General features: G+C 47.1%; 2 protein-coding genes across 3 annotated transcripts in view; both read left to right on the top strand.

Moving 5' to 3' along the window:
• Positions 1–232: 232 nt before the first annotated feature.
• Positions 233–4,047, top strand: RPLP0 (ribosomal protein lateral stalk subunit P0). Its single transcript, XM_036993113.2, has 8 exons — positions 233–286; positions 549–650; positions 1,553–1,728; positions 1,840–1,927; positions 2,050–2,196; positions 2,307–2,492; positions 3,306–3,446; positions 3,818–4,047. The coding sequence occupies exons 2-8, from the start codon at positions 597–599 to the stop codon at positions 3,974–3,976; spliced, it is 951 nt and encodes a 316-aa protein (XP_036849008.1). The 5' UTR covers positions 233–286; positions 549–596; the 3' UTR covers positions 3,977–4,047.
• A 938-nt stretch (positions 4,048–4,985) lies between these two features.
• Positions 4,986–13,897, top strand: part of GCN1 (GCN1 activator of EIF2AK4) — a 52,740-nt gene continuing 43,828 nt past the window's right edge. Inside the window, exons 1-5 of one of the 2 annotated variants that reach the window (XM_017661225.3) lie at positions 4,986–5,138; positions 9,131–9,233; positions 12,021–12,084; positions 12,623–12,754; positions 13,274–13,382. In XM_017661225.3, coding sequence (XP_017516714.3) covers positions 5,121–5,138; positions 9,131–9,233; positions 12,021–12,084; positions 12,623–12,754; positions 13,274–13,382 — 426 coding nt within the window. In that variant the 5' untranslated portion in view covers positions 4,986–5,120. Of the gene's footprint in view, positions 5,139–9,130; positions 9,234–12,020; positions 12,085–12,622; positions 12,755–13,222; positions 13,383–13,897 lie in introns of both variants that reach the window. The other variant, XM_017661224.3, reaches the window with a different exon arrangement.

The raw sequence follows: 13,897 nt of genomic DNA, 5'->3' as shown, positions 1-13,897 counted from the left end.
CCTACACGAGAGCAGCTCCAGGCCAGCAGAGGGAAGCAGCTCTGAAAAACCTCCTCCAACAGAAGGCCGCGCCTTACTTAACCATATTTAAAGGCGGCTTCCCGTTGGCTGGAGTGGCAGCGGTTTCATCCAATGGCTGTCCACATCAGATCTGCTTTGCTAGACAGGCACCCGCACTAGCCAGTAGGCAGGGGCGTATTTCGGGGCTTCTGATTGGACACTTCATTCACATATAAAAGGTGCGCGCCGGCGCGCGGCCTTCTCTCGCCAGGCGTCCTCGTGTGAGGTTTGTCATATCTGTATAGTAGCGCCGGCAGCCGGTGGCGGGAAGGATGGGAGTCTTTGGGGATCTTGGTGGGGACTTGGGGGCCAGGAGGCTGGGCTTGGGGGGCCCGGACCCCCGTCGGCGGCCGGAGCTGCCCGTGTGGCGGCAGCCCCAGGCCGGGCGGGCGGGCGGGCGCTCCCGTGTGGCCTGCTTGGCACTGACTTCCGGTTGGATCCTGGCGGAGCGGGGTGTCAGGGTGGTTGAGCTCCCTCTTTATCCTCAGTGACATCGTCTTTAAACCCTGCGTGGCAATCCCTGACGCACCGCCGTGATGCCCAGGGAAGACAGGGCGACCTGGAAGTCCAACTACTTCCTTAAGATCATCGTAAGTGCGGGGCCGGCCGCGGGCACAGTCCCTCGGTGTCAGCTACTAATTTAGGGTATTTTAGGCAAATGTCATTTAATCTTAATTTGCCGAGATTTGCATGCCCCACCCGCTGGTTGCAGATAAGCATGCTCAGGCAGGTTAAGTGGCTCCTAAGATGACAGCATTTATACCCAGGTCTGTCTGGCTTCCAGAAAGCGCCTACTCCTCTGCCTCCATCTTTGGGAAAGTCTGAGGCAATGAGTGACCTATAAAGAGGCAAGTTGTTGCATATTTAGGTCTTGCCAGTCAAGAAACTAAAGGTCTAGCCAATGCCTTCTTTTGGATGGCCTTTGGGTGAGCCTTCCCTGCTCAGATGTGCTAACCATATTGCTCTTAAGGCATTAGGATACTTTGTGGAGTTTATTCTTTTCCCTTATTTATCGTGAAGGTTTTCAGACACCCAAGAAACTAAAAAGAATTGTACAAGAATCGTTTACGCACATTAACTTCTGCAAGTAACGTTTCAGTTATGTTTTACGTTGTTTTTGAATGCTGTAAATGTAGCCTTATTTGAAACAGTTGTTTTTTGTTAATGTAGCCATTTGAAATAAATGAAACAAGTCCCATAATTGGAAAAATTAAAAATGAAAGTTAAAATTTTTTGATTGAATGTGGAAACCTAATTTTCACCACTCGTATTTAGCAAACAGGTTTTTGACAAATCTGGCAGTGTTACAACTCACTAGGTGGTTCCAACTTACAACTAGGTGGCTCCTAGTGGGAGGAATTGTTCTAATAGGTGAGTCACTTCAAAAGCATAGAAGAAAGGGAGTGAGATGGAAACTGCTGATTTGGTTTCCCTTGATATTTTTCTGCTTTCTTCCAGTTAAACATTGATTGTTTCTGGCTTGTTTTTGTAGCAACTTTTGGATGATTATCCGAAATGCTTCATTGTGGGAGCAGACAATGTGGGCTCCAAGCAGATGCAGCAGATCCGCATGTCTCTTCGTGGGAAAGCTGTGGTGCTGATGGGCAAGAACACAATGATGCGCAAGGCTATCCGAGGGCATCTGGAAAACAACCCAGCTCTGGAGAAGTCAGTTGATTCCCCTAGGCATCTTTGTTCTCACTTCTCAGTGCCCTTTTCACTTTTCCTTCCGAAGAATGGGCTGAAATGTGACTGTCTTGTGTAAACTTATCTTTGCAGACTGTTGCCTCATATCCGGGGGAATGTGGGCTTTGTGTTCACCAAGGAGGACCTCACTGAGATCAGGGACATGCTGCTGGCCAACAAGGTAAGGGGAGAATCAGGTTGGCTAAAGAGACCTTATTAATTTTGGCTCCTTAAAAAGCAAATTGATCATTCTCAGGTGTATCTGTGAAGAGAAGACTTCTCACTGTTCTCATATTTGTCCAGGTGCCAGCTGCTGCCCGTGCTGGTGCCATAGCCCCATGTGAAGTCACTGTGCCAGCCCAGAACACTGGTCTGGGGCCAGAGAAGACCTCCTTCTTCCAGGCTTTAGGCATCACCACTAAAATCTCCAGGGGCACCATTGAAATCCTGGTGAGTAGGTATGGCTTGCCAGTGCTAGCCAGGCCAGGGGTGGGGGTTTGGTTGCCCTAGACCTGCTGGATGTCCAGGTGTTAACTGCCAACTGTTACTTTGTTCTTCAGAGTGATGTGCAGCTGATTAAGACTGGAGACAAAGTGGGAGCTAGCGAAGCCACACTGCTGAACATGCTGAACATCTCCCCCTTCTCCTTTGGGCTGATCATCCAGCAGGTGTTTGACAATGGCAGCATCTATAACCCTGAAGTGCTTGACATCACAGAGGAAACTCTGCATTCTCGCTTCCTGGAGGTACATGCTGCCCATTCCGGCCCCTCCTTAATTAGTTGCTTGAGAGCATATCTAGCTTCACATTGAAAATTCTGGCTGCACAGCTGAAACTAACTGTAAGCAAGGAGTTCTTTAATCTGTCTACCTCAGTTTCATCTGTAAAGTGGCATTAACAATAGGAGACTGTTGAAAGACTTAATGAATTAGAGTATTATAGCCTTAGAACAGGGTTGGGCATGATGTAAGGGCTAAAGTTATTCTAGGGCCTACAATAAGTTAAGACATTTTGAGTTGTATCGTGAGTCAAAGGAGAAATGAGAAAAATGAGGGGACAGTTTACTATGTAAGAGCTGCCAAATCGTTGAACCTTGGGAGGACTAACTTTTCTTAGACTGACTTTGTATTTGCCATTAAAATACCCTTTAACGACTAACGTGATGAAAGATACAGTTGTCTTTTATTTTCTTGGAAAATAAAAATTGCACTTACATAAACTTTTAAGTCCAGTTACTTTTCAGAAATCTTACTAGTGGTGGAAATTCACATTTGGAGTTTACGTTTTTCTTACAGAACTCAATACTTAATGTTAATAAATTTATATTTCCACAAAATGGTGGCTTTTGAAGTAATGCCATCATTATAGTGTTGGGAATAAAGGCAAAAAGCATTAGTAAATTACTGGGTCTGAAGTACCCTGTCAGAAACATTTGATGTGAGGTGAAACATCCTATGTGAGACTAACGTGCTGACCTAGCAGTCTTGTCTGCCATCGAGCTTAGACTGTCTTTTTTCTAAGACAGTTTCGCCTAAAATGCATTTCCTCTCCCTGTACAGGGTGTCCGCAATGTTGCCAGTGTATGTCTGCAGATTGGCTACCCAACTGTTGCATCAGTACCCCACTCTATCATCAATGGCTACAAGAGGGTGCTGGCTCTGTCTGTGGAGACTGATTATACCTTCCTACTTGCTGAAAAGGTAAAAATCCACCAGGATGACAGGATTGACAGCAGGGAGATGAATAGCAGCCTGATGAGTTAGTGCTTTTATGATTGAATTTTACATAGCAGATACAGTTTTAAAGAGTACATTGAGAGGTTGGGGGGCAGGGGAAGTGTATCCTTGGCTTTAGAAATGACTGAAGATCCAAAGAAGGATTAGTTAATGGTGAAGAGTTGGGTCTAAGATCACCGGCCATATACCCAAGCTGTCCTGCCTGGTCACTTCCAGGGAAGGCTTTACTGGCTTGGAAGTTCTTGGCCATTACAACTAGAGCTCTGGCAAAGGCTGAAGGGCTGTGGGTAGTAGGGATTGTGGGTGACCATCTGACCACATATTTTGCTCTTCAGGTTAAGGCCTTCTTGGCGGATCCGTCTGCGTTTGTGGCTGCGGCTCCCGTGGCTGCTACCCCCACTGCTGCTCCTGCCGCCGCAGCCCCTGCCAAGGTTGAAGCCAAGGAGGAGTCGGAGGAGTCGGACGAGGATATGGGATTTGGTCTCTTTGACTAATCACCGAAAAGTAACTAACTCAGCCAGCTTTATTTGTGAAACAAGGAAATAAAGGCTTACTTCTCTTAAAAGTTTCTGGACTCTTCATTTTGTACATTTTGAGGTTTACAGTGCTGCGTGGTAGAAACTAAAGCCATGGTAAAACCATAGACATTCTATTTGGAGTTGACATTTCCGTGTCCTCTTTGTAAGTGACAAACCACTCTCAGCATCCACTACGAACCAGCTTTAACTATTTATTACAGGAGATTATTTCCATGGCATCTGGCTGCTGGCCTGGGTGTCTCTAAGAAACCGAGTCACTTGAAATGAGCACTCACGCCAGAGTTTTCAAACTGGGTGGTGAACCAATTCATGATGAATAGGTGGTGGCTATTATTTAAAGAGAAAATGATTGCTGGAAGTGTGGGTACTGAATCTTACAGATCTGTACTTGGTTATAATGTAAATGTATTTGTTGTAATTAGGTCTGGGTCAAAAGTTTGAAGGCCATTGCTGATAAGAGGGTGAACAGCTATGCTGTGCAGACCCCACTGTATTACGTAGAGTTGGCAGATTTGCACACTGAATAAAACTCAGCTCTCCGTGGACCATGAGGCCCTTTCCTCCCTACCAGCCACCTCCCCCGTAGCCTTGTTTTATCGCAGCATGGAGCTTCCATCCTTTACCCTGGGCAAGCTCCTCTCGGCTCCTGAATCCTTCCCTGACAGCTGTTTTCTTAACTCCTAGGGTCCACATCCGGGTTACATACAAACAGGGTGAGATACTAGTTCCGTGTGTCCCTTTTATCTAATTCAGTTCTTGCCATCTAGAAACGCCTTCACTCAGGAACTCCCCACCTGGGGGAGTCCGGGCTGGACCTGCGGACTCGAGGTGGGTGGGAGGCGGCAGAGCGTTACAAATCCTCAGAGGTCCTCGTCGCCCACGAGGCCAGGGTCGAAGCGCGGGCACTGGGGCGGAGGCCCCGATCGTCTGCGGCCCTGGATGTGGCTGCCCAATTCCACGCCGGGGCTGCAGTGGCCGCCATCCCGCCCGGGGGCGCCCGGCCCGGGTCCCAGCAAGCTCCCGGCCTCGCCCTGCCGCGTAGGCCCGCGCTGTGACCCGGAAGCTTTCCGGAAGCGGTTCCGGAGTCAGCGCCGGCAGGATGGCGGCGGACACGCAGGTGAGGCAGGCGTCTGCAGCGCCAACGCGGACAGCGACTGGGGCAGCCAGCTGCCGCCGAGCCGGAGCGCTCTGGCCTCTAGCCTAGGGGCGGGAGAGGTTGGGGGTCGGCGGCTGCGGAGGGCGCGACCCCGGGGCCGCTTCGGGCTGGTCCCTCAGGGCTCCGGGGCCGGCCCCGCCCGGGCGGCGCAGACTGACCTCGGACTCGAGGAGTTAGGGTTCCGGCCTCGGCTTCGGCAGCTGGAGCCCGGCGGGGCCTCCTGCCGCCCCGGAGTTGCAAAAGTTCGCCTTTCCGAGTCTCTGCTCCATTTCTCTGACGCTCTCCGGTAGTGAGGCCCGGCCAGCGCCAACTCTTCCTTGAGTTGCCAACTTTATTCAGCAAATGTTTCTCGAGCGCCTACTATGTGCGGGGAATGACAGTCTTTGTATTCATACAGATCGGAATTTGAGCCCCAGCTCGTCGATTTCCATGAGACGCTGGGCAAGTTACTTCACCCCGCTAAGCCTCAGTTCTTTCACTTACAAGATGTGGTTTAAATGATACCTGTGGTATAGGGGGGATGTGAGGATTGAGTGAGATAAAGTAGGGCTCCTTATATATATTCTTGTTAGGTCCAGCGTTAGATAACAGAACTGTTATTACCTAGGAAGAGTCTTGTCATCCTTGAGTGTTATCACCTGTGCGTACCTTGTAGTCCAGGGAAGGTCTTGGGAAAACCTTCCTCCAACCCAGTTCCATTATTTGTGCTGTGAAGTGTTTGAGAATGAAAAGACAATATGATGGGAAAAAGAAATAGGTGTTTCAAAGGACCGCTTGGCTCACTTTGGTCTCCTAGGGTGATGAGATTAATTGATTTTGATATGGAGGCCCTGATGCCAGAGAGTGGCCACTTAACCTGAACCCTTAAAAGGTTTGTATCGAGAGTCTCCTGTGCAGTTTGTCTCAAGTTGTGTTATATTGAATCCTGGAAAGGGCACTTAGTCTGTTGGGTATTTCAAAAGAGGTCAAGGGAACATATGCTGAATATTTAGCATTAATTCTTAAGTGCAAAACATCTGTTCTTTAGAGCTGTGTGTTCAGTATGGTAGCCAATAACCACGTGGCTGTTTAATATCTAAACAGCTTCTTAAGTTAGTTAAAAGTAAATGAACTGAAAAATTCAATGCTTCAGTTGCACTGGCCACATTTCAGTGCCTGGGTAGCCCCATGTGGTTATCGGCCAGAGGAACGTTCCCATCATCACAGAAAATTCTGTTGGACAGTGGAACTCTAGGGAGAAACCTGTGAACTTAAAAGCTGTTTGCATCTGATCTCACCAGCAAATGATTTCTCTGAAGGATCTTAGTGAGTGCTTCCTCAGTTTTGTTCTGGCAGGGTCTCAAGGGGGTGACATTCGTTTTCTGATTAAGAAAAAGAAGAGCCTTGAACCTGAAATGCACTTCATTTTTGTGAGGGAAACTATAGCCAGGAACTTACTATGATAGAACGACAGCTATTAGGGAATTATAATAAGGTGGAGGGTGGATTGTGTATGTGCACTATTTTTGGCTGTCTCCTCAAATTTCACTGAAACTAGTAGAGGTTTTAAAAAAGTAATTCCACAAGAATTGGCAGAATGGGGAGCAGACAACAGCAGTGAACTTTGGAAGAGAGGAAGTGATGACTGGGAAAAGATTTAGCAGGACCAAAGGAAGTGAACTCTAAGCCAGCATTTAGGAAAGCTGCGAACTAGCCTGATTTACATGCATAATCTCTGACAGGTGGGAATTGGTGGTATCAGCTAACCTCTGGAAGAGAGGGTGAGTGGGGAGGGACCAAGATAGGATTGCTTGGAAAGCCCTTTTCAGATGCAGTCAGATCCCCAGCTCTCACCCCCTCGGCAAAAGACTGGAAGTTTTCTCTTGGAGAGTGCAAAACAGGATTACTCTGAGGACTGGTATAGGCTGTCCATAGCCAAGGAAATTATCCACAAAATAATTCAAGAAACTTTCCCTTACTGAAGGATTTGTTTCCAGACCAAAAATGCTTAGCACAAGGATGAAAATAGACTTGCAACATAGCACATTAGTGTGAAATTTTAGAACCCTGGACACAAAGAGAAGATCCTAGAGGTTTTCAGGGGAAAGATTAGGTCTCATAGAAAGGATTAGGGTGGCTTTGGACTTCACAACAACACTGAAAGCTAGGACTCAATGGAGACATGTCTTCATTATACTGAATGAAAATGATTTCAACCTAGAATTCTGTACCCACACAAACTGAAATTAAGTATGAGGCTAGAACATTTTCAAACTTTGAAGGACACAAAATGGAGCTGTGCAGGATAGTAAACATAGTTCATTAAACAGAATCGAATGTCATTTTTATATAGTATAAACACTTGTTTATTGACCTAGCCCATGTTATGAACTGAGAATTAGATTGGGGAAATGGGGAGTGTGGGGTTGGAGAAGAGAGCTGTCACAGAAGGCAATAAATCTGAAAAATCAACAAGTAGGAGCTCAAGCACATTATTTAGAATTACGGCGATGACTACCTAATAGCCAGCTAGGATTGGAGGAAGAGGTTGCCCTTTGGGAGTAAAGGCAAGGGACTGGTTGTTGTAGCAAACTACCCAGAGCTCTTCCACTTAGCCCCTTTAATTTTAAGTGTGCATGACTATAAAAGCAAAAGACGGTGTTAAAACAATAACTCATTTGTGTAGAAGACAGAATTTTGGACATGAGTTTTTTCATTGCCAATATAATTATAGCAGGGATTTAAGTATAAGAAAAACTCAACATTATTTTATTTCTCCCTGCACCCTTGAATCTTATTTTACTAAAAAGGCCTGTCTGTGAAAACCCTCAAAGGAACAAGATGACAGTGCACCGTGTTAGTTGCATCTTAACGCCCTACTCTACTGCTCATGTATCCATGACCTGTCCACCTTGTAGTTTGTAGAATATTGCTCAGGAGCAGATTTTCATGAATATTTGTAAGCTGCCCCCTCGTTGAGTCTTATGCTTATGTCTCTGTGCAGGGGATGCAGCTGTAGTAGCGTGGATGGTGGTTGAAAGCTAAGGACTTGTTAGCATCAGTTTGTAGATGTACTGGTTTCAGATTTAGTTTTCAAAAATACAGGTGCTGTGGCTCTCGCCATCGGCCTGAACACCTCATCAGCTGTCAGGTGGGGATACTGAAGCCTACCTCAAAGGCTTCTTGTTGTAGTAGCTGGGTTTGTGTTCAGGATGAGAGTTAATGCTCCCCACACACTATCTCGTTTAGTCTGTGTAAGAGTCATGAGGTTGGTGCTGTTATCTGCATGGTAGATCTCCATGAGGATCAAGGAGATGACATAATTTGAGTTTCCACAGCTTATAAGAGGCAGAGCTGAGATTTCACATCTTTTAACCTTTCACTCTTTAGCTAATGTGCTTAGGCTCCACTACTGACTTGCTGGATACTGACATTCCCCTTGCAGGAAATTTACATGAGATAATACACAGGGAACATATCTGGCACATAGTAGGCCCTCACTGTATTATGCATAATTCTGAAGAAATATTTTCTGTCTGAGGTTTGTCTGTTGCCTCACCTCTTTTGTCCAAGTGCCAGTAAGCTGTATGGATTAGTTGACTGCGTTAAAGCAGTACATCTTAGCTGGAGGGATGCTGCCCTCCAGGTGGGATTTGATAACATCTGGAGACAATTTGGATCATCATAAGTGAGGCAGGAGTGGAAGTCTGCTGCTGGTGTCTAGTGGGTAGAGGCCAGGAACACTGCTTAAAACCCTGTAGTGTGTAAAGACAGCCAGCCAGGACAACACAGAGCTCTCTAGCCCCACACATCAGTAGTTGGGAGGGTAAGAAACCTGAGTTGGAGGATCTTCCCTAAATGCTGCACCCCCTTTTCCAACACACACACACACACACACACACACACACACACACACTCACTCACTGTTTTGTAAATTAACTGGTGACTTTCTTCATTGGGCTTGGTCTTTCCAGGTTTCTGAGACACTCAAGCGTTTTGCAGGGAAGGTGACAACAGCCAGTGTGAAGGAGCGGAGAGAAATCCTCAGTGAACTGGGGAGATGTGTTGCTGGAAAAGGTATATATTTCCAACCCTGTGGCCTAGAGATGATTCCATTTCAAAGTGAATTAATTGAGTTCTGTGTCTAGAACTATGGCCCTCTTGTCCCCTCACAGCAATTCTGCCCTTACTTTCTATGTTGGCTTTTAATGTGCATTGGAACAGTTTATACACTTGGGTGAGTGGAGAGTTTATCTGTTTAGGTGCCAAAGCTCTTTATAGTTTTAACCATTATGACTGTAAATATTTCTAAAAGTTACCAACAATCTTTCTTAAGTAATTTACTAGATGCAAAAACATTTTATGACTTGGGGCACTGGGTTTTCCAATCTGTTCCATGGAAGTCAGCAAGGTGGTAACAGGTGATTGGCTAATACAAGATTCCAGGATCAAATAAGTTTGGGAGATGTCTCATTTTCTGATGCCCTCTGGGGGATTCACAGTATATCCCAGGAAGGTGTTTTAACTTTATTAAGCTTTTAAAATCCAGTTTTCCTTGAGAGTCTTTTGCTAAAAATCTGTTCAGAGCTGGGGAACACATTTTAGGAAATGCTGATAGTTACAGGTTTACACTATCAGTTATCCCAATTCAATACCTTAACTGAGGCTATCCCTACGACATACTGGGATATGTAAGAGTAGTTTGTCTTCATCCAGTCAATCATAATTAGTTTCTGAATGACCTCTGGTCTGTCTTTACTCTATAGCAGTGGTTGTCAAAGTGTGGTCCTGGACCAGGGACATTGGCATCACGTCAGAGCTTGTTTGTTATTTGCTATCCTAACAAAAAGGCCAGAATAATTATCACTGTGCAGTGGCTCTTTTCTTAAATTCAAGTTCTCAGCTCTACCTCAGAAAGTAAGACCCAGAAACCCTGGGGATGGAGCCTGGCATCTGTGTGTGAACAAGTCCTCCTGCGCTTGCTGAAGTTTAAAGCCATGGCTTTGTAGAGCTGGGCCTCCCTTTCTGTGAGCTTTCACTTCTGATTAGTGAAGGGCCTCCTTCCCCAAGTGCCCATTTGCTGCTTCTGATCTGCTGTTGCTTCATAACATACCCAAGCTTGTTAAAGTTGTGTGTAAGTTAATTAAATTGCTGTTTGTTAGCTTCTAAGAGATTCTCCTGTGTGTTCTTGCCTCAGTGTATGAAGTTTTATGGCCTCTTCAGAAGTCTTTGTGGTCACTTCTCTCAACATGGTTCTCGTTAGAAAGGCTGCCACAGGACAGCCTACTATCTGTACACGCCTTCTGACCCAGAATCGTTGACGGTCCCTCCTGAGTTACTGTTGAACACTACACTTTCCCCCATTTTCTGCAGGAAGGCATTCAGTGTGTATGGGCAGATGGTCAGCACGGCTTAGCCCAGCCTGGCCCTGAGGCTCCTAATGCTCTCCCCAATCCTGCTTCCATGTACTTGAACCCTGAGACTTGCTGATGCAGTTTCCTGGGCCTGGTCTTTGCAGTCACAGGCCCCTGGCATGGCAGGTGGTGATGGAGGGCTTTGCTGCTTACAGGCTGTGTGGCCTGGTTTAGTTACGTAACTCATCTCAGCGTGTCCGCTTGTTTTGAGTGCGGAGATAGCAGCAGTGCCTTCCTCACAGGATTTATGTGAGGACCAGGTGAGAACATGTATGTCCGGTGCCTGACACAGTGCCAGGCATGGAATGCTTCCAGCATCTCTTAACTGTTGTTGTTACCATTAGCCACAACCTATTTCTGACTGCAGTCACTTTTTCCTCAGTTCCTGAAATAGCCCCAAATCTAATGGACTAATACGGTGTTCAGGATCCCAGGGGGAAGAGGTCCCTGCCCCTCCTTGATTTGCCTGGTCATTCGGGTGCCTGAAGTGTGGGGCACTGTGCAGGCCCCTGTGGGCCCCTGCTCTTGCGCTGCAGGTTACACGTCCCCCTACCCAGCCTGTTCTCCCGTTCATCTGCCTGCTGCCGCCTGCATGCTCAACCTGTCACAGGTTGGTTTCCCACTCCTGACCACTGTTGCTCAAACCTTCTCTTCACTCAGCCTGTCTGCTCTATTTCCTGTGCCTCAGTTTCTTCATCCTGAAATGGCCTCAATAACAGGACCCACCTTAGAGGGACTGAGTGAGTCATTGTGTGTAAAATGCTTACAGTGGGGCCTGGCACCTTGTGAGCACTAATTAAGTCTTAGGTGCTGTTACTCCTCCTCTTCTTTCTCGTGTGTCCCCAGTGGGCATTGTGCTCCTTACTCTTGCGCTTCTCCTCATGTTATTAATGCCAGTCAGCATGCATGGCCCTCTCCATTTTTCTGTAGCCTATAAACTTTTAGGCCAACCTTGTGTGTCTTTAAAACCTTCAGAAACCACTCCATTTAAATAGGTGCTGTTCTCTTTTCTGACCCCTCCTTGTACTTTAATGTTGTCGTATTTTAAAGAAACATTTATCAGAATATACGTAAAGGAAAGTATCCCTGTCATAAGCAAACAGCTCACTGATTTATCACAAATTAAACACCTGTGTAAATAGTGCCGGGCCAGGAAGCAGAATCAGCCCAGCACTCTAGAAGCACCGCTTGACAGTATGTTAAATTTCAAGGCCCCTTGTGTTACCTCAGTTTCATTCATTTAACAAGTGTCTACCTGCAAGCTTTTCTGTACCAGGTGTTTCCTAGAGTCCTATTTTGTTGTTGCTTATTCCTCATGGAATTCTCTCTCAAACATATGATATGGGGAGTGTCCAGTGGGCAGAGATCACGTCTGGCAGAATGCCTGGCTCAAGCAGATGCTCATGAGGTAGCTTTTATTGACAAATCTTTGTGTAATCTTTGGTTTCAGATCTGCCAGAGGGAGCAGTGAAGGGACTCTGCAAATTATTCTGCCTGACTCTGCATCGGTACAGGTGAATCCCAACCAAAGGCCCAATGGAGATGTGCAGAGAGGTGGTTTAGGGTGGTGGTTAGAGCCCAGGCTCTGAAGCCAGACTGCCTTAGTCCAAGTCAGGGCTGTGTAACTCCTAGCTGTTGGATCATGGGCAAGTTTTCGACCTCTCTGTGCCTCAGTTTCGTCCTCTGCAGAATAGGGATAATGCTACCGTCTGCCTCATAGTGATTGTCAGTAAGTGTGGAGTTCCTGAAACATTGCCTGTCACATCGACTGCTGTTAGCCGTCACATATAAGCATTTGGCTTACTTTGAGGCCTGTAGTAAGTGTTCATAAATGTAGGTGTTATCCTTACAGACTGAGTGGCTCATTTACCCTTACTAGCTGCTTTCAGAACTCCAGAAAGAGGTAGATTTATCTAGTTATTTCCTAATCCCATCATCTGTGATCACTGGAATACGGTCCAGTTTTCCTGAGAAAGAACAGCTCTTGGCTAAGCTGCCTTGCCCCTACTCTGAGTGCACATGTCCACCTTTCCTTTTCATTCCTCCCTCCAGAGATGCGGCTTCCCGCAGGGCCCTGCAGGCAGCCATCCAGCAGTTGGCTGAGGCCCAGCCAGAAGCCACTGCCAAGAACCTCCTGCACTCTCTGCAGTCTTCAGGCATTGGCTCCAAAGCTGGTGTCCCCAGGTAAGAGGTAAAGGTGGTAGCCTCTGGGGGCTTGGTAGAGTCCTACTCAGGAGAAGCTGGTGCACATGGGCTGCATTGTGCAGGTGTCCCTGACAGCAGGGACAGGTGCCTGTACCTTTGCAATGCTTGAGTAGTGCAGGCGATCTGCCTGCTGAATGGGTGGAGGAGCCAGGATGTCAGGCTCAGTGGAGAGACCACTTCCTCAGGATGGGGTTGGGAAAGCCCTGGAAGCAAGGCCATGTTGAGGGAACAGCCAGTGCCTGCCAGGCACTGAATGGGGGAAACCTTTTTTATGTCTTCATGGTTGTGAGTGCTAAGAGATGGGAGCTTGGCTGATGAGGCTTGCACCTCGTGTCCTGAGTTGTCAAAGATGATCTGTGGAGAACTGGTTTCAAGTTCTGCCTCACTGTAGGTCAAGGGAGGGCCCTCCACACCAGGCAGGGCCTTGTGGTATGCATTTGTCCTCAGGATGGAGGCTGCTGCTCTGCACTCACCCCTCGCCTCCCCTCCCCTCTGCAGTAAGAGCAGTGGCTCAGCTGCCTTGCTGGCCCTGTCCTGGGCCTGCCTACTGGTGCGCATTGTCTTTCCCTCGAGAGCCAAGCGGCAAGGAGACATCTGGAACAAACTGGTAGGTTCTCTGGGTCTTCAGAGTCATGACGGTCAGCTCTGGGATGTGTTAAGCGCCTGCTCTGCAGGTGCTCTTTGAGTTGTCCCGAGGTGGGTGACTTTGATGGGTGGGTGTGAGTGCGGCATGGTAACATTCGTGTGTTCATCCAGTGTCTTTGAGCTTCTCTTTGTCTGGCATTGTGGAGGCTCTAGGGATGCAGTGATGAGCAAGACAAGCGGTTTCTGCCTTCATGGCATGTGTGGGAGACCTGACAAGCTAGAGTGGGGAAGACACCCAGAAAGCAAGTAAAATGTAGTAATGTAAATCATTTTGTGTTTTTCTGGCTAATTGTTCCTTTGCTTGTGTTTGGTTTTCAGTGTTGAACTGGCTAATGGAATAAAATTATCATGTGTTTTGATCCTTAAATTCTCTTCTTTGTTCTATGCCTGTTCCTCCTACATTCTCTGCCTTTCAACTTGTCTGCTAATCAGAAATGGCCCACAAGGCCAGCTTGGGAGGTTCTTTTGAATGTCTAG

This window comes from Manis javanica, chromosome 15 (assembly GCF_040802235.1).
Source record: "Manis javanica isolate MJ-LG chromosome 15, MJ_LKY, whole genome shotgun sequence".
In the NCBI taxonomy this organism is placed as follows: domain Eukaryota; kingdom Metazoa; phylum Chordata; class Mammalia; order Pholidota; family Manidae; genus Manis; species Manis javanica.
Note: the sequence above shows the minus strand (reverse complement) of the source record. Positions and strands in the feature narration are given on the sequence as shown.